Raw genomic sequence first — 21,351 nt, 5'->3', positions numbered from 1 at the left:
CATAATTATGAAGAAATCGCTGACTCAGCATACATGTATGAAGAAGGTGAAACCCCTTGGGAGCTTTATCAAGAGAGAGAATAGAAAAGCCACCATGTCTTCCGAGTCAGAGAGAGGAAAGAAGAATTCCTACAGACGTGGAAATGTAGTCAGTCCAGAGCCAGCCAGGTGAGGGTCACTGGGAGAGTGGTTCATATTAAAATTGTGTGAGTTCAACCTTTTTCTTCGTATACACAGTGATCAAAGCACAATGAAAAATGTGATTGGTTTTCTACAAGACTATGTACCGCAGGTAAGTCACACGCACGCACCTTGTAAATGACTGTGTATGACTATGACTGATGATTACATTAACAAGTAAGTTATAAATCGTTATTGTTACGATAGGTTGACAATTTTTGGGGTATTATACCTATCTTTCTGTACCCTCACAGGCAGTATCTGGACCTAAAGATGATAAGAGAGAGCGTGTGCTGTGGGTGCGGTTTGAGTCATGTGACATTAATGACGCGTCGCTAGGTGACGGTGTGAGGGGGAATCCCCTACTGCTGATACTGGGCTTGGCCAACGGGTTCGCAGTATGGACGGTCACGGTGGGTGAAGTAATAGACGCACCAGATGGTTAGTATGTGGTTATTGGCATACAGTTTTATCCCTCTCCATTTTACTCTGCCCATGTATCATAATTACGTAAATTTGATACTTCCTTGAAGATTATGGAACCACAAGTCATCTACAAAATCATTGCTTGCCACTAAATCATGTGAATTCTTAGAATAATAATTTCTGTTACCTCCCTCACAGCCCGGTGGCGATGCTCGTGAAGTGTACTGTGTGTGTGGTGAGGGGGAGACTACGAGAGTTGCCAAGCTACTGCCCACCCCCCAGAGCTACGAGGGCGTCACACCAGACAAGTTCCCTGAGGCAAGACCCATCATGGCCGTTGTCAAGAAGGGGAGGTGAGAGGATTGAATTCTTGAAAATAGAGCTAATGTTATTCACACACACACACCCTCCATGCAGACACAACAGTGGTAGTACGGTGGCCTACTCCACACTGCAGCTGCTCTCTTTGAGGATCAATGGAGGAGACAACACTGTCAAGAAGTTTGTCTTTAAGACTAGACCCATTGTTGATGTGCACTGCAACAGAAGGTGAGGTACCATAGAATCAGCACATGACTACAATGCTCACACCATTGAGACCACCTCTCTATTGAGACCACTCAGTACTGTCCCTACAATGCTCACATAATGACCTCCCTAAAGAGACCACCTGTCTATTGAGACTAACTGTACAGGCCTCAATACAGTATAGCCAGATGCTTCAATATCCTAAGACTAATGCTTGCTCTTTCCCCAGAGTGGTGGTGATTGTGTTCCAGAAGAGGATGGTTGTGTTGGACGCTGGTTCACTAGACAACAAATACGTCATACGAAGTAAGTCCTTCAAAACACCTATCGCATACGATCACACTCTCTCTATTTGTAGACAGCTACCCTTCCGTGGGGTATCCGTGCAACCCTGTTGCCCTGGGAACCAGATGGTTGGCCTTCTCAGAAACCAAGGTACACCCGTACAACAATATTATTACACATGGCTACATTTTAATAAACGCCAAGTAACCAAATTCAATGTTTTCTACGTTTTATACAGCTGTCGTCTAAGCACCAGAGTGTGGGGGGTATGTCAGATGCCACGCCCCCCTCCGTGGCCACCACCGTGCTCAAGAACGTCAAGAAGGGCATCTCAGCTCTCAGTGAGTGCACACTACATGTACAGTGTAGGGGTCATTGCAAACATCAAGAGGAGGGGGAGGGGCTATTGAGACCAATCCAGTTCGTGTGAGATTCATTTCATCACAGTACAGGGAGATAGTGGGGAAGGGAAAAATAGCCAGAGAGAGTGTGGGAGAAGGGGGTTAGAGTGCTAGCTATTGCTACATAGCTAATCCATTGTTGTATCTCTCTCTCAGCTGATACTATCTCTGGACTGACTGGAAAGACTCAGCCAAGCTCCACTGAGTCTCCAGAGCACACTCATCAACAGGTGACTAGATCACTATAGCAACGGCACACACCACTAGTGTACACTCTATACACATGTGCTGTGCGTACAGTTGAGTTTATGCGTGCGTGTGTGCATGTGTACAAGTAACTATCCAACTGACTAACAATACACCATAGACCACTGACTCCACCAGTGCCAACATCATCACAGTACTGGACACTATCAAGACACACACACAAGAGGTGAGTACTCTGGTACAGTGTAGCCTTGCCCTTACTCCTCTGAAAGGAGAATGGAGTATGTGTTTCAATACTTAAGTTTGAGGCCCCAATTAATCATAGGGAGTTCTACAATACAGCCATATATGGTTTACAGGTCGATCGATACTTTGTTTTACACGTTACACTCTATTTTTGTTGCCTCCAGTTCAAAGTTCAGGAGCTGGATCGTGAGAGTGGTGGAGTGATAGCTCATTTTGTGGCCCACACTGGACCTTGTGTACACATAGCTGCTCTGGCATTCAACTCAAGGTATCAACATTACACCACTGTACATGTACAATGTAGTTCCTCTGGTATTCAACTCAAGGTATCAACATTACACCATACAATGTAGGTCCTCTGGTATTCAACTCAAGGTATTCCTTTAATCAACATTACACCACTGTACTATGTTATTGTAGGTCCCTCTGGTATTTCTAGTGTAAAAAAATGCGATTATGGATTTTTGACTTATTAAAGCATCTCTCTGATGCTTCCTTGGATGTTTTTGTGTGTCATACTTACGAGTGAGATTACTTTTGTGTTGACGGTTAGGATCAAAGGAGTGAACTACTAACATGTCTAAAACAAACACCACCAAATAATGGGAGAGGCGATGATGGAAGCTTATAATGTACATTAAGTTTACTGTTACAGCAATAATTATAATCATATTTACATCACTTCAAAGCTGCCCCCCCTCCTCCCTCCAGTGGTACCCTCCTGGTCTCGGCTAGTACCGAGGGCAACAGTTTCCATGTGTTCCACATCCTGCCCCACCCCTGGCTCTCCTCCGAGACTGCCATACACCATATCTACACCCTCTACCGGGGGGCAACCAGCGGAGTGGTACGTACTATTACATGTACCGGTATTTGACTCTTTTGGTATACTTGTATAATCTATACCCTGCCATTAATCCTTTGATGGTTGCATTTACACCTAATGCATGTACTGCAAGCACACATTACATGAGTACGTGTATACTACGTTGTCAAGGTTACAAGCGTGTAGTAAAAATCATACAGTCCCTTCCGTGTCTTATACACGGTCATGTAGCTTCGAGGCATAATACAGTAAGGGGTCGTCGCGATAGTATGAGAATCCTCGTATTGTTTTTATGCACTATAAATGTACAGGCAGCTCACTCTCGTGCTTGTGTCTGGATAATTATTTCCATAAAACACTTGTTTCATACTATATCTATTACGTAACACACGCTGTACTTGTACGTACTATACATGTAGTTAAAACAGTACATGTATATTAATCCTTAATTATTATGTAAGTCTTTAATTAAGTTATGGTTATGTACGACTGTCACAGCTGATGAACCACTTGCACACTCGTACTTTCACGCTCGAAATATCATCTTCGACTTCTCCTGTGGCAACCTTCTCGACAACTTCACCAGAGCATTCAGCCACAGCGTTGCGGCTCTCATTCTGTCTCATCTCAAACTGTGTTCTTGCGTCTTGAACTGAGTTCCGGATCGATCTTTGCGTTTGTTCAGTTTCCCATGTCATATTCTGTAGGAACTTTCCGATAGCGTTATCCAGAGCTTGCATGACGTGTGTTCTTTCTTGTCCCATTATTACATTAGTGTGATCGTAGCTTATAGTGTTACCCTGCTTAACTTGTGGGTCTTTCCCTTCAAGAATCTTCTTCTGTGCAGCATCTATACGTTCGTTTAACTTGTCAAAACTGCTTTTCTTGGTTGTAGTGTCTGTCTTTGTCTCCCGAGGTTTATAGTATACTAATAGCAATAGTGCTATAATTATTATTACTACTATTGCTATTGCTATGCCAACCATAGTTTCCATGTTAAGCTTGCAGTAAAATTCAGACTCTTATAAGCTTCAGAAGTCTCTAGTCACTGTTTCTGCTGCATAATGCTTATTAAATGGTGTGGCATACGTACATTCTACATGTACATAATAGGCATGTAGAACACGTGTACATTAGTATTCATGATGGTTTATGTTTCTATATGACGGTTTAAATATGTTATGAATGAGATTAAATTACCTCACCCACCACCAGCTTTGTTAATCCCTGTAGTGTAGTGTTACATGTACGTGTAACAAGTGAATATATTGCTTGGTTATAAGTATATTTATCACATGCACCTGCGCACACCATGGTATAATTATTCACACTCCCGGCCCTGGGGTCCATACATGAATATATTGACACTAGGGTTTTTGCTGTGAATGGTTTCACACCCTCTTCTCTTTATACACCCTCGCTATAATTTATATGATTTTTGCAGCAATAGCAGCAACCTTATCCATACATGCATGTATATTGATTGACACACCCTTACAGGTTCAAGACATCTGCTTCAGTGGAGACAGTCGTTGGGTTGGAGTGAGCACACTCAACGGGACTACCCACGTCTTCCCCCTCTCCCCCTACGGAGGGGAGATCACTGTACGCACTCACACACCTCGGAGGGTTGTCAACAAGATGTCTCGATTCCATACCACGGCCGGAATCGGATTACCATCACAGGCAGTGTCAAGTACCGGTACCACTGCTCAGACATCTAGGAGCTCACAATCGCCACCTTTAGAGAACAGGGAAATCCCCTCCGTTGCCGGGGGCAATGGACTCACTGTGATGAGCAACAGCTGGAACAACCCTAGAGCCCTCCCGTTGCCTTGTCCAGTGGTGGTGAATGCACTCCAACAGATCAAGCAGCCGTACGTCTCAACGTCAGGTGAGGGAGAGGTGCATGTGTGTGTGACCTGTTGGGCTTGAACCGGCATGGCAATTTGGATTCCTAGCCCAGCTACATGTTTACGTACACTGAAGCCAAAAATAGTGTGTTTAGGCGCACACTAGCCTTGTTTCTGGCCCAACTTTTGTCTATATTGTAACACTAGAAGTTAGAAAATTGCCGTGGGAATGTACTAGCTGTATGGCTGTGTCACTGAATTGCCTACAATGTCAGGGATGGTGGAAACCATGATAATTATAACAATTGTAAACTGTCCTGCTACAGTAATGTTGCATTGTGCATGCACACAGAGTCTGTGGGGGGTCCCATGCCCACTCCACCCACCAGTAGGGGGTCTGACAACGGAGACCCGTTTGTAACTCTGGCAGGACCTGAAACGACGTGTGTGCGTGCCGTGTTCTGGGAGGGAGGGGACAGCCTCGGCAAGACGTGGGGGCGGGCAGGTGAGAGGTTGTGTGTGTGTGTGTGTGTGTGGAAGCGTAACTATTATTGAACAGCCATACATTGTAACTTAAGTTCAAGTGGTACAATCACTGATTTTCTGAAAGCTTATACACTGTACATGTATTAAATATCGAAGCGTATCTTTCAGATGGTGTGCCCCAACTCTTAAATTTATAATTTGTGTCATTTTCTTTTCACTTTAATATAGCTCACAGGGTTTCATCTAGTGGGGGGGGGGGGGGGGCTGGGGTGAACCTTCCCCCCCAAACTTTTAATCCTAGATGAAACCCTGGCTCAGATATGTTGTTGAAATTTCCCTCAAAAATGATTTTTGATTTTTAAACAAACCATCTTTTTAAGCTCAGAGTATTCTTTCAAAATAACACTGTTGTATTTGGACCAATAAAACTTGAGTAATGGCGCTCAAAGATCCTCAACCCCACCTTCCCACCCACACACACACAGATTCGTCCAATGAAAGAGCAGCGTACTCATTGTTTGTTGTGGGAGCGACTGGTGAGCTGACAGAGCACGGCCTGGAGCCACATAAACTCACCACGGCCCCGGACGGTGAAGACGCCCCCATTGAACTAACCAGGACCCCCAAACTCTGCTGGAAACTACTCAGGTAGGTGTGGTGTAGGTGTGGTCCCATATGGCCCAATTTCAAATTGTATAGCTCTTGGAAGGCACTTGGCATGTTTTATCAGTGTACATGTCTCTCTGTAGCTTCCCTGTGACTGGTTCGATGGCCGTCCCCCTGACCAAGGACAATCCTCTACTGGAGGACAGGTCACCCGCACCCAGCAGTAAGTATACATGGCAATACACAGCACGTGTACAATGTATACCAGATAGACACGTATGATTATCATCATTAAAACTTACGTGTACATTTGAACAAACGTACTTTACTAATAGTTAGTTTCATGTGCATACAACCTCCATATGATACACATACAGTGCATGTAGTCTCTGAAACACGTAACTTATTCACCCACTCGCTCTTGATACAATTATGACAGTTTCTCTCTTTGTTGCTTACAGACCAGCCACGTCCCCAGACTAACGACCAATGGCTGTCCCAGGTGGAGATCCTGACGCATGCCCCACCCACTCGTCGGCTGTGGATGGGGCCGCAGTTCTCGTTCAAGTCGTACCAGTCCCCCAGCCCCAGCCCGCCCTCCAGTAACACCATGATCAGCACACCCAGCCCACCCAACACTGTCATTTACACAGGTAGCACGCACACATGTTACCTGAGAGCTAGCAAATACCGTACGGGTAGAAAATTTCGAGGGTGTAAATTTTCGTGCAATTCAATATTCTGTCTTATTTGGAAAATTTCGCGGGTAGTAAATTTCGTGGAGTTAGGGTGTGTCACTATCTCGCATGCGTAAACAAAGCCTTTCGCGCGTTTTAATTTTCGTGTTCTGCAGCCACCCACGAAAAACGCGAAATTAAAAACACCTCGAAATTTTCTACCCGTACGGTATGCAGTTTGTGTACACTGTAATGTGGCCTAAGAACTGTAGAATTTTTGTGTATAGCATGTGAAAAAGTTCACACGCATGTGATATATATCGTATACATGTAGCGGGTAATTTTCGTTGGTGCAAATTTTCGTATGAACCACCCATTTAAATTTCGTTATTCGTACAGCTCAGGATAGTGACGTTGATAATTTCGTAGTTTTATTTTCGTATGATGTTTTTCAATACGAAATATACGAACATTTCCACCGTACGAAAATAACCCGCTATATGGTAGCTAGTTTCCGAGTACATTTTGTTGTGTTGTCATGGTAACATATTTGGGACTTTCCCTTGTACAGGTAGTCTCAATTCTCCCAGAGGGGCTGACTCACAACGTGCCACACTGCACCCAAGCTCAGGTGAGCGAGCACACAGCGTCTTAATAATAATGTGATGTTGATTTTGACAAATCTGTTTCAGACAATCCTCTCTCTGACTTGCTGTCTGAGCCACCAGAGTTACAGAGCCTCATGCTCAGCTCGTTGGATACGAGTCCTGTTCCCATGCCAACCATAACAAAGGGGGAGGGGGCAGAGTCAGGATCAGCTAGCAAGGACACTGGTAAGAGTTACGTGTATGTACTGTATCTGTAGTCCTACTGTTTATGTACTTTGGTTATTGGATTCTGCCCGTACTGTAGCAGACGGAAGTTACACGCTCTCTCTCTTTTATGCGCTCTTGTTTTGGTTGAATGCTGAGACTCTCATCAACCAAACGATTGCTTATACATTCATTGCAGCAGTTATACATTTTTCACTGTACTTACACTGCCTATATGCACAAACTAATACTTTATTGTCCATAGTTATACTGAGCATGCATATTTATGCCTCGGTGCGCATGCGCAAGCGAGGTATACGGTAGTGTGTTTGTGTGTCTGTGTGTCTGTGTATCTGTGTATCTGTGTGTGTGTGTAGACTGCTACAGCTGCTCAAGGATGAATCAAGTGCAAGTAAGAGTTTCTATAGGCTTCTAGTCATGTTTACTTGGATTTTAATTCGTGGATTTGCAAAATAATGCTTCGTTCTCGAGTTATGCCTAGTTTTGCTTACTTGGAATGCCATTGCAGCCTTTTCAGAAGAGCACGTAGTTAAACTTGTTTACCGAGTGTTGCTACTCTACTTAGTAGTTAGCTCTGCACTAGAACGCTAGCTATTGGTAGCTGCAAGAGTGAGAAGAGAGCTGCAAGGCTCTGCTAATGCAGCCATTAATGAACTTTTGGCATCGATCGTTTTTAACAACAATCATGGTCGATCATTACCCACTCTAAGAGTTTTTGCATGCAAATTGATTATCATGACTTGTGTGTAAAAGCTATTAGTAGCTTTATGTTATGTAGCTTTGGCATCTCCACCGAGGCATCAGCACCTGTGGTGCTTTCATTTAATAATTTTGATTCAGTGTTGTTGTTTTTCAGCCACATTATATAGAAATGTCCTTATCCCTCCCTCTACAGGTGTGGTGGAGGTGTTTGGGTCTTGGAAGAAGGTGGCCCCCTGTCTGGAGACCAGGTCCCTGGAGGTGGAGCAGCAGCTGCAAGAAGCAATGGCAGAGGGAGGGACAGTGACTGTTGTAGCTGGACACTTAGCCAGACCTAGAACTGGCTTTAGCCCACCTTCTAGCTAGCTACTCTTTCCCTATAATTGTTAGTAATTTCTGGATAACGTGTTCATAAATCATGTGTACATCATGCATGAATTATGTATATAAATGATTCATTTTTGTTCAATGCGAGAGACTTTTTGTACATGCATGTACGTATACACTATATGCAGTGAATACAGTAGCCCCTCCCCTAGCTCTTACTTATTGAACTTCATGCGCATGCGCTGCTACAGACACATGACACTCACAGTAAGACCGCAATCAGTATGTGATTCATATACTCCTTGCAGGGATTGAAGAGGCAAATTGTAAAGTGGATTTTCCTAGATCTACACAATAATTATAAATACAGGATAATATTGCAGCCGATAGTTTGCAGCTGATGATCGCCAAATTGACCCCTCCAACCGCAGCAGAATGGTAGGAATCTCTATATTTATGTCACTGTGTTTTACATGTACAACCTTTTTCACCTCACTTGAAATACACATTTTAAAAACAAAAAAAGAAATGTACCACTAATTGACCTCAGGTATGTACATAGTAATACCGTAAATGTTGAAATTTTCGACGGGTGTTTAATTTCGTTTTTTTCGTCCTTGGCTCAACGCACGAAATTAAATATATACGTGGGTGTACGTGTACATGGTAGCCACACCTACGTTAATATAACGGACGAAAATTTATGCGCACGAAATTTAAGAATTGTGGGCCTAGTGCAGAAAGTGCGAAATTTTGATGCGTCGAAAATTTCAACGTTTACGGTAGTCAGAGCTGGGCATGTTCACAGTTTCAAATTGTTAATGAATGATAGATTGTGCAAGACCTAGATCTAAGCCTTCTTTAGAGTGATGTGCAAGACCTAGATCTAAGCCTTCTTTAAAGTGAATCCTATAGACGTTTAAGTGCACGGCATAGTGTGGCAGCACTTGTAGATCTACCAGTAATCTGAATTTCAGGTAGTCGGCTTTTCAAATCATCTCAATGACGATCAGTTTTATCGTGAGATCATCTAGACAGTGCTCCCTTGGGCTGGCTTTATTAGCAGACACATCTCCAGTGTGTTGAAATCTATCAACAACCCTCCAAACAGTAGCTTCAGCAACAAACAGTCTATCTACTGCTTCCTTAATGGTACAGCAATTGACAAGCCTTTGCCATATACCATTCTCCACCTCAGATCCTCATGATAGGATTTTGTACGGCCAGGTTCCCCCATTATTACTTGGTCTTGCACAATCAATCATTCATGAAACTGTGAACATGCCCAGCTCTGACCATTACTATAGGTACATACCTGAGGTCAATTAGTGGTACATTTCTTTTTTTGTTTTTAAAATGTATATTTCAAGTGAGGTGAAAAAGGTTGTATTTATAGATCATTCTAGTATACATTATTATATACAATACATGTGTGCAGCTGTTCATAGCATGTTTATTGTTTCTACGGTTTCTAGCAGTAAAAGATAAAGCAATTACACACTAGCCTGTGCTTGCATGACTCTTCTGGAATCGCGTGAAACTTGATTAACAGTGCTAAAAACTTCATTAAAGCACTGCTTCACAGTAGTTGCATCGTCACATTGACTGAATCTGTGATTAAATCTCGTATATATGCGTGCATCTCCTTAACTGATTGTATCCACAAGCGTCTCAATAGCTCGGTAACAGCTTGTTTTGTATTTTCGAAACTTGGTTTAATTTTCTTGGCCATTTGTATATTTGTGCTCACTGCATTTAGCTGAGAACTCAACTGTCGGAGGCTTTGAGTGAATGTTTCCTGGTCTGCTATATCTGCTCATTCTGGATTTCCGTTGTCTTGGTACCACTGTAATAAGCTCTGATTTATGGTTGCTGGCCGTATATTTAGCACGATGGTACACATTTTTTTCCTTACAGCAAAAATAGCATAATACCTCCGTAGTTGTTAAATTCTAGCACAATACATCCACAGTTGTTAAATTCTATAAAGTTCCTCTGTCTGACTTAATTGTAATACATTGCATTGTATATAGTGAGCTTTTCACTGTACTTCTTAGTTACACCATGAAGAAAGATCGATTGTAAACGGAAATGATTCACGTTGATGTTTACAATAAAGTCTACATATAGTGGCTCTGAAACCATCCTTGTATCTCTTCACAATTCCCGCGAAAGCCTGGGAAACTTATTGCATACATCTCAGAGCTACCCCCATATTACTGATTTTTGATATTTATATTTGAATCAAAATCCAAAAAACATGAGCCTATAGAAGCTGTTAGTTTTCGACGCATTGCAACCATTGAGCAGTTACAGCTGGAACAGACACAGAGACAGTCAGCTTTACCGTATCCCTCGTGCGACTACGCCTCGAGGCATTATTAACTCACAATAGCAGTCAAAAATACATGTATAATTATGATAATAGGAAGACGTTACAAATAATACATAATTTATATACACCCAGAATTCCATTTCCGTAACAATAAAAGTATAATTACGCCCAGTACAAAATAAAGTAAAATTGTATATAATTTAACACTGTGACTCACACTGTCTTTCAATGCGACAGTGTTCAGCAATGAACTCTTTTTCACCCCATGTACTACCTTTCCAGTAGCCTAAAGGTACGGTTATTAACGCGAAAAACAATCCAAACGCACCTATTCCTGCTCCAATTCTTGCACACTTTTGTTTAAACTCCAGAAAATCTCGAGGAACAAAGGGAACATCTAATTTAATGCTGCACTTTTCAGGGGAATCTTTTTCTTCAACAAATCTATCTTGATGATAACGCATGAGAGAAGCTTTACCGTCTAAAGTTGGAATGGTATCAAGACATTGAAACCAAAGGGTAGAGAGCCAGTAGCTTCGATCGAGAAGTTTTGGATCTGAATAGTGACCAGCAGGAACTATTCGGATTTGATTCACAATCTCTTTTTTAACTTTTGCACATTCCTCCAAATTTTTTCTGATTTGATAGTCGTATTTCAAAACTTGTTTGTGAAACTCAACAATCTTTTCTTCTTCTCTAAGCCTTTTCCATTCTGGGTTAATCAATTCGATGACATCCGCAAAAGTGAGAACAATTACTGTCTTTTTCCAGAACTCGCTACCGTATTTCTTTGTCAATATTTTCATTGCTTGTACAGGCCCGTTGTCTTCACCATCAACAAATCGAGTATCTGCTTTGATGCAGTGAATACTTAAATCGTACCCATACACCCTCATAACACCAGCTACCTCTTTTAGATATTGTTTCTGATGTTTCTTACTAGTGCCATCTTTGAGTCCTGGTGAATCCCACACAGTCAGCTTTATCTTGTGATTCCGTCTTGATTTCTTGCCAGTAACCTCTTGTGTACAGGGATCAAGATCACTTCCCTCCACAAACATATCCGAGGTTTCACTCGAATTTCCAAGAAGTGCATTGGCAAGCGATGATTTCCCTGATCCTGTTACTCCAGTCATGACAATATGAATGTCTCGGCAGTTGTCATACAAATGTTTGATTTTTGATGGGTCAACATTTTTTAATTCAGGTGGAATTCTATCTGCACTTAGTAATTGCTGAATTGCACCCTGTTCTATTATTGAGTCGTCCGAGTCATTCGGGGAGGGTCCTTCTGCCATTTCAGTCGTATATAGATCTACTTTTGGAATCAAGTTGACTATTGGTGTAGGAGTATCTAGGTCTTTTAATAATCATTACAAAGATCTAAGAATCATGTGATGCTACATTCCACAATAATAAGATTAAAAATTACCTAGGGTAAATGAACTCTAGATCTATATGGAAGCGGAAAATCTGCCTTGATCAATGGACTCATTAAAGAGCGATATTGGATTGCAGGAGGGATGCGACATATTCAGCGTAAACACGACCGAAATAGTCCCCAAGACCTGCAATTTAAATGGTACTAACTGTATGATTTGGGATACTCCTGGTCTTCTTAGTGGCTCAAACAACAAAGAGCGTCATTTGATGGAAATACAAGAAAAGATTTCTTGCCAAGACTAGTCATATTTTATTTGAAGTGTACAGACACCCGCTTTACCAAAGAAAATCCTGGAGTTGTAGCTATGAAATTATTGACAAGCAAATTGGGCATGGGGGCAATGTTTTGTGAGAACGCTATCATTGCTCTAATAATTTAGAGCTTCAACGACCTCAATGGAAAAGATTGACATTTGAGGATCGAAGCATTTAAGAACGAAGTTCAACAGTGGAATCGCGAGTCATGTGTCAGAAAATGTTTGATTTCAAGTAGAAATAGTAGTTCTATAGGACATAAAATAATAAGTATACATAATAATTATACACTAAAATTACATATCAAATATAAATTATAATAATACAATGTATGTTATTATATACCATAATATTCCATTACTAAGAAAACGATTGCACGTGGGCGAGTGTTTAACACGGTAACTGTCTTTGGATGCGGCAGTTTTTAATGATGTATTTCTTTTGACCCCATTTACCACCTCCCCAGTAGCCTAAAGGTATGGTTATTAATGCCAAAAACACTCCAAATGCACCGAATCCTGCTCCAATTATTGCCCACTTTCGTTTAAACCGTAGAAAATCTCGAGGAACAAAAGAAACATCTAATGTAATGTTGCAATTTTCAGGGTTCTGGAAAGGATCTTCTTCAACAAGTCTATCTTGATGATAACGCACGAGAGAAGCTTTAGCGTCTAAAGTTGGGATGGTATCAAGACATTGAAACCAAAGGGTAGAGAGCCAGTAGCTTCGATCGAGAAGCTTTGGTTCTGAATAGTGACCAGCAGGAATTATTCGGATTTGATTCACAATCTCTTTTTTAACTTTTGCACATTCCTCCAAATTTTTTCTGATTTGATGGTCGTATTTCAAAACTTGTTTGTGAAACTCAACGATCTTTTCTTCTTCTCCAAGCCTTTTCCATTCTGGGTTAAACGATTCGATGACATCCGCAAAAGTGAGAACAATTACTGTCTTTTCCCAGAACTTGCTACCGTATTTCTTTGTCAATATTTTCATTGCTTGTACAGACCCGTTGTCTTCACCATCAACAAATCGAGTATCTGCTTTGATGCAGTGAATGCTTAAATCGTACCCGTACACGCTCATAACACCAGCTACCTCTTTTAGATATTGTTTCTGATGTTTCTTACTAGTGCCATCTTTGAGTCCTGGTGAATCCCACACAGTCAGCTTTATCTTGTGATTCCGTCTTGATTTCTTGCCAGCAACCTCTTGTGTACAGGGATCAAGATAACTTCCCTCCGCAAACATATCCGAGGTCTCCTTCGAATTTCCAAGAAGTGCATTTGCAATCGCTGATTTCCCTGATCCTGTTACTCCAGTCATGACAATATGAATGTCTCGGCAGTTGTCATACAAATGTTTGATATTTGATGGGTCAATTTCTTTTAATTCAGGTGGAACTTTATCTGCAGTTAGTAATTGCTGAATTTCACCCTGTTCTATTATCGAGTCGTCCAAGTCATTTGGCATTACCCGGCAACTATCACTTAGATCTACATTATTCCCATCTAATGGTGGGGAGGGTCCTTGTCCTTCTGCCATTTCAGTCGTAGATCTGTTTTTGGAATTGAGTTGAGTTGACTATCTATCTAATCATTACAAAGATCTAAAGAATCATGTGATGTAATACATTCTTTAAATACAAAAATTAGAAATGACCTAATAACAATTATTATAGACTCTATATATAGAGCCATTTCTAATTGTGTTCCACTTTGAGTAATTAATCATGCATGTAATGGAACCTTAGATTGATCTACTGTACCATATTGACTGTACTGATTGTTAAATCATAATGGAGTTTGAGCTTGAAGATCGTTCATTGTGCAATATTTTGGTGGCCGGTGTTACTGGAAGTGGGAAATCTGCCTTGATCAATACACTCATTAATGAGCGATTGCAGGAGGGATGCGACATATCCAGCGTAAACACGACTGAAATAGTCCCCAAGACCTGCAATTTAAATGGTACTAACTGTATGATTTGGGATACTCCTGGTCTTCTTAGTGGCTCAAACAACAAAGAGCATCATTTGATGGAAATACAAGAAAAGATTTCTTGCCAAGACTTAGTTATATTTTGTTTGAAGTGTACAGACACCCGCTTTACCGAAGAAAGCCCTGGAGTTGTAGCTATGGAATTATTGACAAGCAAATTGGGGAAAACCATTTGGGAGAACGCTATCATTGCTTTAACGTTTGCTAATAACTTGGAGATTCAACGACCTCAATGGAAAAGATTCACATTTGAACAAAAGCAGGAAGCATTTAAGAACGAAGTTCAACAGTGGGAGTCATGTGTCAGAAAATGTTTGATTTCAAGTATAGGTGTGAAGCGACGAAGTGCCGAAAAGATATTGTTTATTCCAGTTGGTTACTACGATAATCTTCAACTGTTAGATATACCAAATTGGGTAGTAGCCTTCAAGTCTTTGTGTGTTGAAAAGCTAAATAAACCTAAGAAGATTGTTAAAAAAGACAAAACAGGGGCGGCTGTAATTGGCGGTTTGATTGGATTTGGGTTTGGATGCACTGGATTAGTAGTTGCCCCATTGATAGTGATCACTCTTCCAGTCTGCATTGCTATAGGTGTGTACTTTGGAAGAAAATCACATGCATTGGAAAAATTTAATTTTAGTCGGTTGACTGGAACACAAATAGCTAGGTGTACATGTGGAGAACACAAGTACAGAACAGTAGTAGCTCCAGAAACTGAACTTTAGTACAAATGGTTACGAACTATTGTTAATTTTTGTGATTATTATGAGCACTGAAATGTTATAGGTTGGGTATGAGTGGTGGTTTTGACTTCTTTTGTGTTTGTGCATGGTTGTGAACTTTACGAAACTACAGTGGAACCTAGAGTGCATAAGAAGGGAAAAGTGTCGAACTACTGAGATACTTCTACACAAACACTCTGCACAAAGTAACATGACTCGCACGTGATAAAAGTATTGTAAACTTACTAGTAATCTCCTAGTAAATGTTAACCGTGACGTTTTTAGGGGTGTGGTTATCGAACAAATCTAGCTAGTTGTTCGCGTTTAACGTTCAGAGCTCATGGAGCTGCTCACTGCACACTGATAGGAGACGATCTCTTCACAAAAATCATCTAAATAGACAATAGTCGAGTTGATCCTCTTCACTTGCACTCTTTATTCACTATTAACAAATTCTGTGCATTGCACGTAATTATGCGCAGACGTCATCAATTGCGAGTTGCTCACGTGCAATTGACAGGATGTCACGTTACTTTGTGCACAGTGTTTGTGTAGAAGTATCAGTAGTTCGACACTCTTCTCTTCTTATGCACTCTCGGTGGAACCTAGATCTCCGAAAAACACCACCCGCGCGCTATAAAATTTCCACTGCAATGATTTCCCTATATAGAGTCTCTATACTCCGTACTAGCCTCGAGACCATGCAGGCCGTTTGTTAGAAAGAATGCCTGGTCTTGCTCTGATTATACATGTACATGCACTCCACTGCCTGGCTATATTATAGATCTATATACCACAGGCATAAATTATAGGCATGCATATAGGCCTCCATGCATGCATGCTCTTGCAACACTGCATGCACTCAAAGTACAGCTACACTTATTAAACATAAAGAATTACCATGCAGTCCTGTATTCTCTTCTTGAACTTCTATAATTATACTGCTTCTTGGCGGTCCTCTTATGCATTACCTAATTGAAATGTGTGCTGGTGAAATTTTGCTAGAATTAGCCGGGGAAAGCACCAAAAAGCATGGGAACTAGAAATTTGACGAGAGCATCACTTCAATCCGTTACAACATCATGCATGAACATGCATGTACAGCTAGCTATATATAGTGTTGATAAATTGCATCACAATTAACTATATTAGACAGGAATTGTAATTAGGAGATGTAGTATTAACTGTGTTCCAGGTCCATATACCAGCTTCCATCAACTAGTCCACATCATTACTTCCATGTCATCACATGCACGTACACATGCATGGTGATGCATGAATGGATTGTGTAATACATCACAGAACTCATATTCAGACAATGTATATATTAGCTTGCATGGTCAATGATCATAATGTCTCACAAATAAATAAATAATCGGTTCCTCCAAAATGCATGTATACTGCATGTTGTAGTGAATTGAACATCACCCTACCAGCGCTAGGATTGGCCAGAAATCACCAACGAAATAGTTGGGAAAAATGTACATGTGAATGACGTTGTAACAGATTGAGTTATGCTCTTGTCAAATTTTTTGTTCCCATGCCTTTTGGTGCTTTCCCCGGCCAACCCTAGCAATGTTTTTTTAGTCGGATCAGTCTAAGAGTTAGCAATTCTGTTGAGATTGCGTAATTGGTGTTTCTCCTTGTCACGTAAAGTTTCCTTCCAGACTGTCGTGGCTCTGGTGGTGGATTCTGGTTCTGGTTCTGACTTGTGTGCGTTCTGGCTCTGACTGGTGTGCTGTGCGTTCTGGGTCTGACTGCAGGGTGTGCGTTCTGGATCTGGCTGGGGGGGCTCTCCCTGGGATGTGAGAGTGTAGGGGTCCTATGGGCCGAATCACTATAATATGAACGAGCTCAGTGACGTACCTCCTGGGTAGCTTGGAAAGCGTCACACACTATATTCCACAGGTGTAATGTTCTCTTTCGTAAATCAGGTAAAAATAAATATTATAATTATAAATAATTCAGCACGTTTTTTTTCTGCAGGGATGAAGGCATAAAATATTCAATTGCAAGAACTAAAAACATTGTTGTGTACTTGCCACTTATACTTCAACTCATCATTTTTCGTAAGTGTTATTTAGGCTATGGAACTCCCTACCATCTGCAATCATTTCATGTGTGATAGTCTGTTCACCTTTAAAAAAAAACACCATGCAGACTAATCTCACAAACATGATTTATGTGTACATGTTCATGTTGTTCTGTCCTTTATGTCACTTGTACTTTTTAACATGTTTTTCTGTTCGTTTCTGTCTCATGTTTTTCTTTTAATTATGCCTTGAGCCGTAGCCGCACGAGGGATACGGTAAAGCTGACTGTGTGTGTGTGTGTGCTAGATAGTATGGTGTGTGTATGTGTGTGTCTGTTCCATTCTATAGGCTTCTAGCCACTTTCTAGATTCGTGAATTAGCAAACTAAAGCTTCTTTCTCGAGTTATGGCTAGTGGCTAGTTTGACTTACATTGAAGGCTGTTGCAGTCTCTTCACTGAAGAAAGTTTGTGCGAACAGATGATGCTATGAAGTCTGGAAGTCTCGAACAGATGATGCTATGAAAGATTCTGAAGACTTCAGACTTCATAGCATCATCTGTTCGCACAAACTTTCCATTCAACTTATGAGTTAGCCTTAACTTGCACTAAAGCGCTAGCTTTTTTGTTAGTTACAAGAGAGTCAGAAAGAGCTGCTGAAGAAGCTAGCTATTTTAGTAAATGTGCTTATTATTATTATACATATTAATACCACATTAACTTTGTCACTCTCAATTATATAAGCTGAAACAATGGCAAGCAGATCATAATTAACTGAGTGCCAACGTTACAAAAAAAAGCGATCTGGCCAGAAACTGCTTAGGGGTTAAGTACTACTTTTTAGGGTAGCATAAGTACTGCTTTTCGAGGGCAGCATAAGTACTACTTTTAAGGTAGCATAAGTATACTGCTTTTAAGGTAGCATAAGTACTACTTTTTAATTAAGGTAGCATAAAGTACTGCTTTTGAGGGCAGCATAAGTACTACTTTTTAGGGTAGCATAAGTACTGCTTTTGAGGGCAGCATAAGTACTGCTTTCGAGGGCAGCATAAAGTACACCCAGAGATACAAAAGAAAGGGGATTGGAAAGGAAATTTTTACGAAATTTTTGCGTGAAGCATTCCGCGTTATAGGGCGTGGCTAAAACTACAAAGGATTATATTTATAGTCAGCATGCTCATTACCTGTCTTGACTGCTCTACAATGTGCACATAGAAACAGTGAAATTTATCATTTTTAACGTTGATTTTTCTAAAAAGTAAAGAGAATTTAGCTCTAAAAAGTCGACTAAGCAACGCAGCCACTATTACTAGACAAATAAATGCTATGCAAGAAGAAATAGCCTTTACTATGAAGTCGTAGGAGGGACAGGCCCGTGGTGTGTCTAAAAGTATACTAAAGCAGTTTGAAGGACTATACTGCAAACGTTTATGAACAGTACAGCTTATTTATAGCATGAAGCCATTCTATGTAGCACTTAGATACATAATAACCAAGTCAAGCAATGTCCTTTGCTGTTTTGACTTTACAGGAGGGACAGAAAAAAGTTGACATAGAGTAATTCAAGCTAAACTCAAAAAAATTGGAAACAGAGTAAAGACAACTGACTTAGAGCTTGTCAGTGGTATAAGCTTACTTCTCTCAAGTATCTCCCAGGCTCTGAGTGATCTCTAGTGGATAGGAGAGCTAGAAACCAGGGATACAAAACCGTAGACAGTCCTCCATGTAATTATTTGCGAGCGCAATAATTACACGGAGTGCTTCACCGGATGTCAGTCCTTTTACATAGGGCGTGGGCGGTCGTTTCCAATCCCCTTTCTTTTGTATCTCTGGTACACCACACCGAGCAGTGCATACTGTGAGTTACAGAACTCCGGATAAGTAGCGCTCTGATGGCAGATGCCAGTTTCCCGACACCCGGTGTCATAGGATAGAACCTCCGGGCGACAGTTTCTCCCCCAGAGCCTGCGGTCTTAGGACAATGCCTCCCCGGTGGTTTCGTCCTAGGACAGAATCCCCGCCCCCAGGATATATCATCCGGGTACATATGTACCCTGTCAAAACCTGTCAAGGCTTTAGTATAATAAGCGTGCGCGTGCATGTGAAATGTATAGACTGTTAGCAATCAGAATGGCTACTCAACAAGAGTATGAGGACATACTGCTGTACAAGACTGCTGCCAGCAATGCTGGCCAGAAGAAATACAGAGACGGGCTTTCCACTAATGACAAGATAAGTATAAGAGACAAAGCTCAAAGATATGCTCTGCAGCAACAATGTTTATACCTGCCTGAGAAGGACAGCACTGGCATGCATAGAATGAGAAGAGTTGTGGTGAAGCAAGAGGAGAAAAGCAGGATACTAAACATGTGCCACGATGGACTGGATGGGATGCATTTTGGGAGAGACAAGACCTATGAAAAGGTATATTTATCATCATAAAGTATAATTATATCTGTTTCATGCATGTAGGTTGCTCAGGATTTCTACTGGAAAGGCCTACATGCTGACGTCATACAGCTCTGCAAGCACTGCGACAAATGCCAACGAACGAATCACCAACTGCAGAAACCCAGAGCAGAACTACACCCCATCCCTGTGACAAAGGTCTGGTACAGAGTTGGTATTGACTTGGTAGGACCTCTACCTGAAACGAGCTCTGGAAACAAGTACATTATCACCCTCTCAGACTATTTCTCTAAGTGGCCTGAGGCTGCCCCACTCCCATCAAAATCAGCAGAAGGTGTAGCAAAATTTCTGTTTGACACATTTTGCAGGCATGGGTGGCCAAAAGTGATTCAATCAGACCAAGGAAGAGAGTTTGTCAACGAAATCAACACCCGACTTTTTCAGTTGACTGACATACAGCACTGCGTATCAAGTGCTTACCACCCACAAACAAATGGCCTTGATGAACGCTTCAACCAGACTCTAGTGAACACTCTCAAGAAGGTAATCGATTCTAGTACTGATGACTGGGATCAGCATCTCTCTGCTGCTCTTTATGCCTATCGCATATCAAAACAGGTAAAATTTTAATTATTATATCATGCATGCATATATTATTTTTTGATTGTAGGCGTCATCAAAGTACACACCCTTTTTCCTAATGTTCAATCGCCACCCGTGGAAAGCTGTTACTTTTGATATGGATCAACGAGATGGTGCCGACGCTATAGAAGATAGAGGAGCTGCTGACCAATTGAGTGGAGAGGAGACTGAAGATGAAGAAGACGGAGAAGACATGGATGGAATTCTCCGAAGGTTGATGGAAATTCGTGACCGCTGTCACCTCAATGCCAAGGAGAACATTGCTGCATGCTGCACAGCAAAAACAGAAGCAGCAGTATGACAACAAGCATAACTCTTTGAAGGTATTATTTTATATAGCAAACTTTAGCTTATTTTTTTGCCATTTTTGTCGTAGAGTTATCCAGTTGGCAGCAGTGTCATGCTAAAGAATATGGCCAATTCTCATCGAATGGGAGGGAAAATGGACTGCACCTGGAAAGGTTCATATATTGTCCATAAGATCCTTGACAAGGGTAGATACGAGTTGCAGTCTGGGAGCGGCAAAGTATTGAAAAAGTGTTACAATGGGGTACTGCTAAAGGAATACTACTCTCCAGGTAAAGTGTGGCTAGCAATAACCTCCTTCTGTCGTGTTCCTTGCTATATAATTATGCTTAAAACATTTTACAGAAACCAACGATGAAGAAAACACTCTTCCTGGCTCTGAAGACAACCACTCTTCTCCAGTCAAATCACCTAAGAATAAACGAATGCCTGACGTACCCTCTTAAAATCCTGACCTACCCTCTCAAAAGCCTGATGCACCCTCTCAAAAGCCTGACCTACCCTCTCAAAAGCCTGATGCACCCTCTCAAAAGCCTGACCTACCCTCTCAAAAGCCTGACCTACCCTCTCAAAAGCCTGATGCACCCTCTCAAAAGCCTGACCTACCCTCTCAAAAGCCTGACCTACCC

The 21,351-nt window shown here is 41.3% G+C and overlaps 4 protein-coding genes and 1 long non-coding RNA gene across 5 annotated transcripts; 3 read left to right on the top strand and 2 right to left on the bottom strand.

Moving 5' to 3' along the window:
* The first annotated feature begins 25 nt into the window (after positions 1 to 25).
* On the top strand, positions 26 to 8,722 carry LOC135340384 (BCAS3 microtubule associated cell migration factor-like). Its single transcript, XM_064536721.1, has 20 exons — positions 26 to 168; positions 238 to 292; positions 435 to 593; positions 805 to 959; positions 1,024 to 1,155; positions 1,364 to 1,440; positions 1,493 to 1,569; positions 1,658 to 1,760; positions 1,977 to 2,050; positions 2,188 to 2,253; positions 2,438 to 2,541; positions 2,985 to 3,120; positions 4,600 to 4,993; positions 5,305 to 5,457; positions 5,924 to 6,086; positions 6,188 to 6,267; positions 6,506 to 6,697; positions 7,293 to 7,352; positions 7,414 to 7,554; positions 8,450 to 8,722. Exons 1-20 carry the CDS (start codon positions 38 to 40, stop codon positions 8,617 to 8,619), a joined length of 2,622 nt encoding a protein of 873 aa, XP_064392791.1. The 5' UTR covers positions 26 to 37; the 3' UTR covers positions 8,620 to 8,722.
* A 137-nt stretch (positions 8,723 to 8,859) lies between these two features.
* On the top strand, positions 8,860 to 17,612 carry LOC135340459 (uncharacterized). Its single transcript, XR_010396376.1, has 3 exons — positions 8,860 to 9,018; positions 17,003 to 17,269; positions 17,322 to 17,612. It is a non-coding gene; the product is annotated as an uncharacterized LOC135340459 (long non-coding RNA).
* Positions 10,978 to 12,323, bottom strand: LOC135340418 (GTP-binding protein A-like). The gene is made up of 2 exons (XM_064536768.1): positions 11,244 to 12,323; positions 10,978 to 11,201 (listed from the first exon to the last, which is right to left on the bottom strand). Exons 1-2 carry the CDS (start codon positions 12,211 to 12,213, stop codon positions 11,116 to 11,118), a joined length of 1,056 nt encoding a protein of 351 aa, XP_064392838.1. The 5' UTR covers positions 12,214 to 12,323; the 3' UTR covers positions 10,978 to 11,115.
* LOC135340416 (uncharacterized) lies at positions 12,820 to 14,238 on the bottom strand. The gene has a single exon (XM_064536766.1). The coding sequence runs from the start codon at positions 14,156 to 14,158 to the stop codon at positions 13,004 to 13,006; it is 1,155 nt and encodes a 384-aa protein (XP_064392836.1). The 5' UTR covers positions 14,159 to 14,238; the 3' UTR covers positions 12,820 to 13,003.
* LOC135340422 (uncharacterized) lies at positions 14,300 to 15,399 on the top strand. Its single transcript, XM_064536772.1, has one exon. The coding sequence runs from the start codon at positions 14,412 to 14,414 to the stop codon at positions 15,336 to 15,338; it is 927 nt and encodes a 308-aa protein (XP_064392842.1). The 5' UTR covers positions 14,300 to 14,411; the 3' UTR covers positions 15,339 to 15,399.
* Positions 17,613 to 21,351: the final 3,739 nt, after the last annotated feature.

This window comes from Halichondria panicea, chromosome 8 (genome assembly GCF_963675165.1).
Source record: "Halichondria panicea chromosome 8, odHalPani1.1, whole genome shotgun sequence".
Taxonomy (NCBI): Eukaryota; Metazoa; Porifera; class Demospongiae; order Suberitida; family Halichondriidae; genus Halichondria; species Halichondria panicea.
The sequence above is the reverse complement of the archived record's forward strand: the minus strand, read 5'-3'. Positions and strand labels throughout refer to the sequence as shown.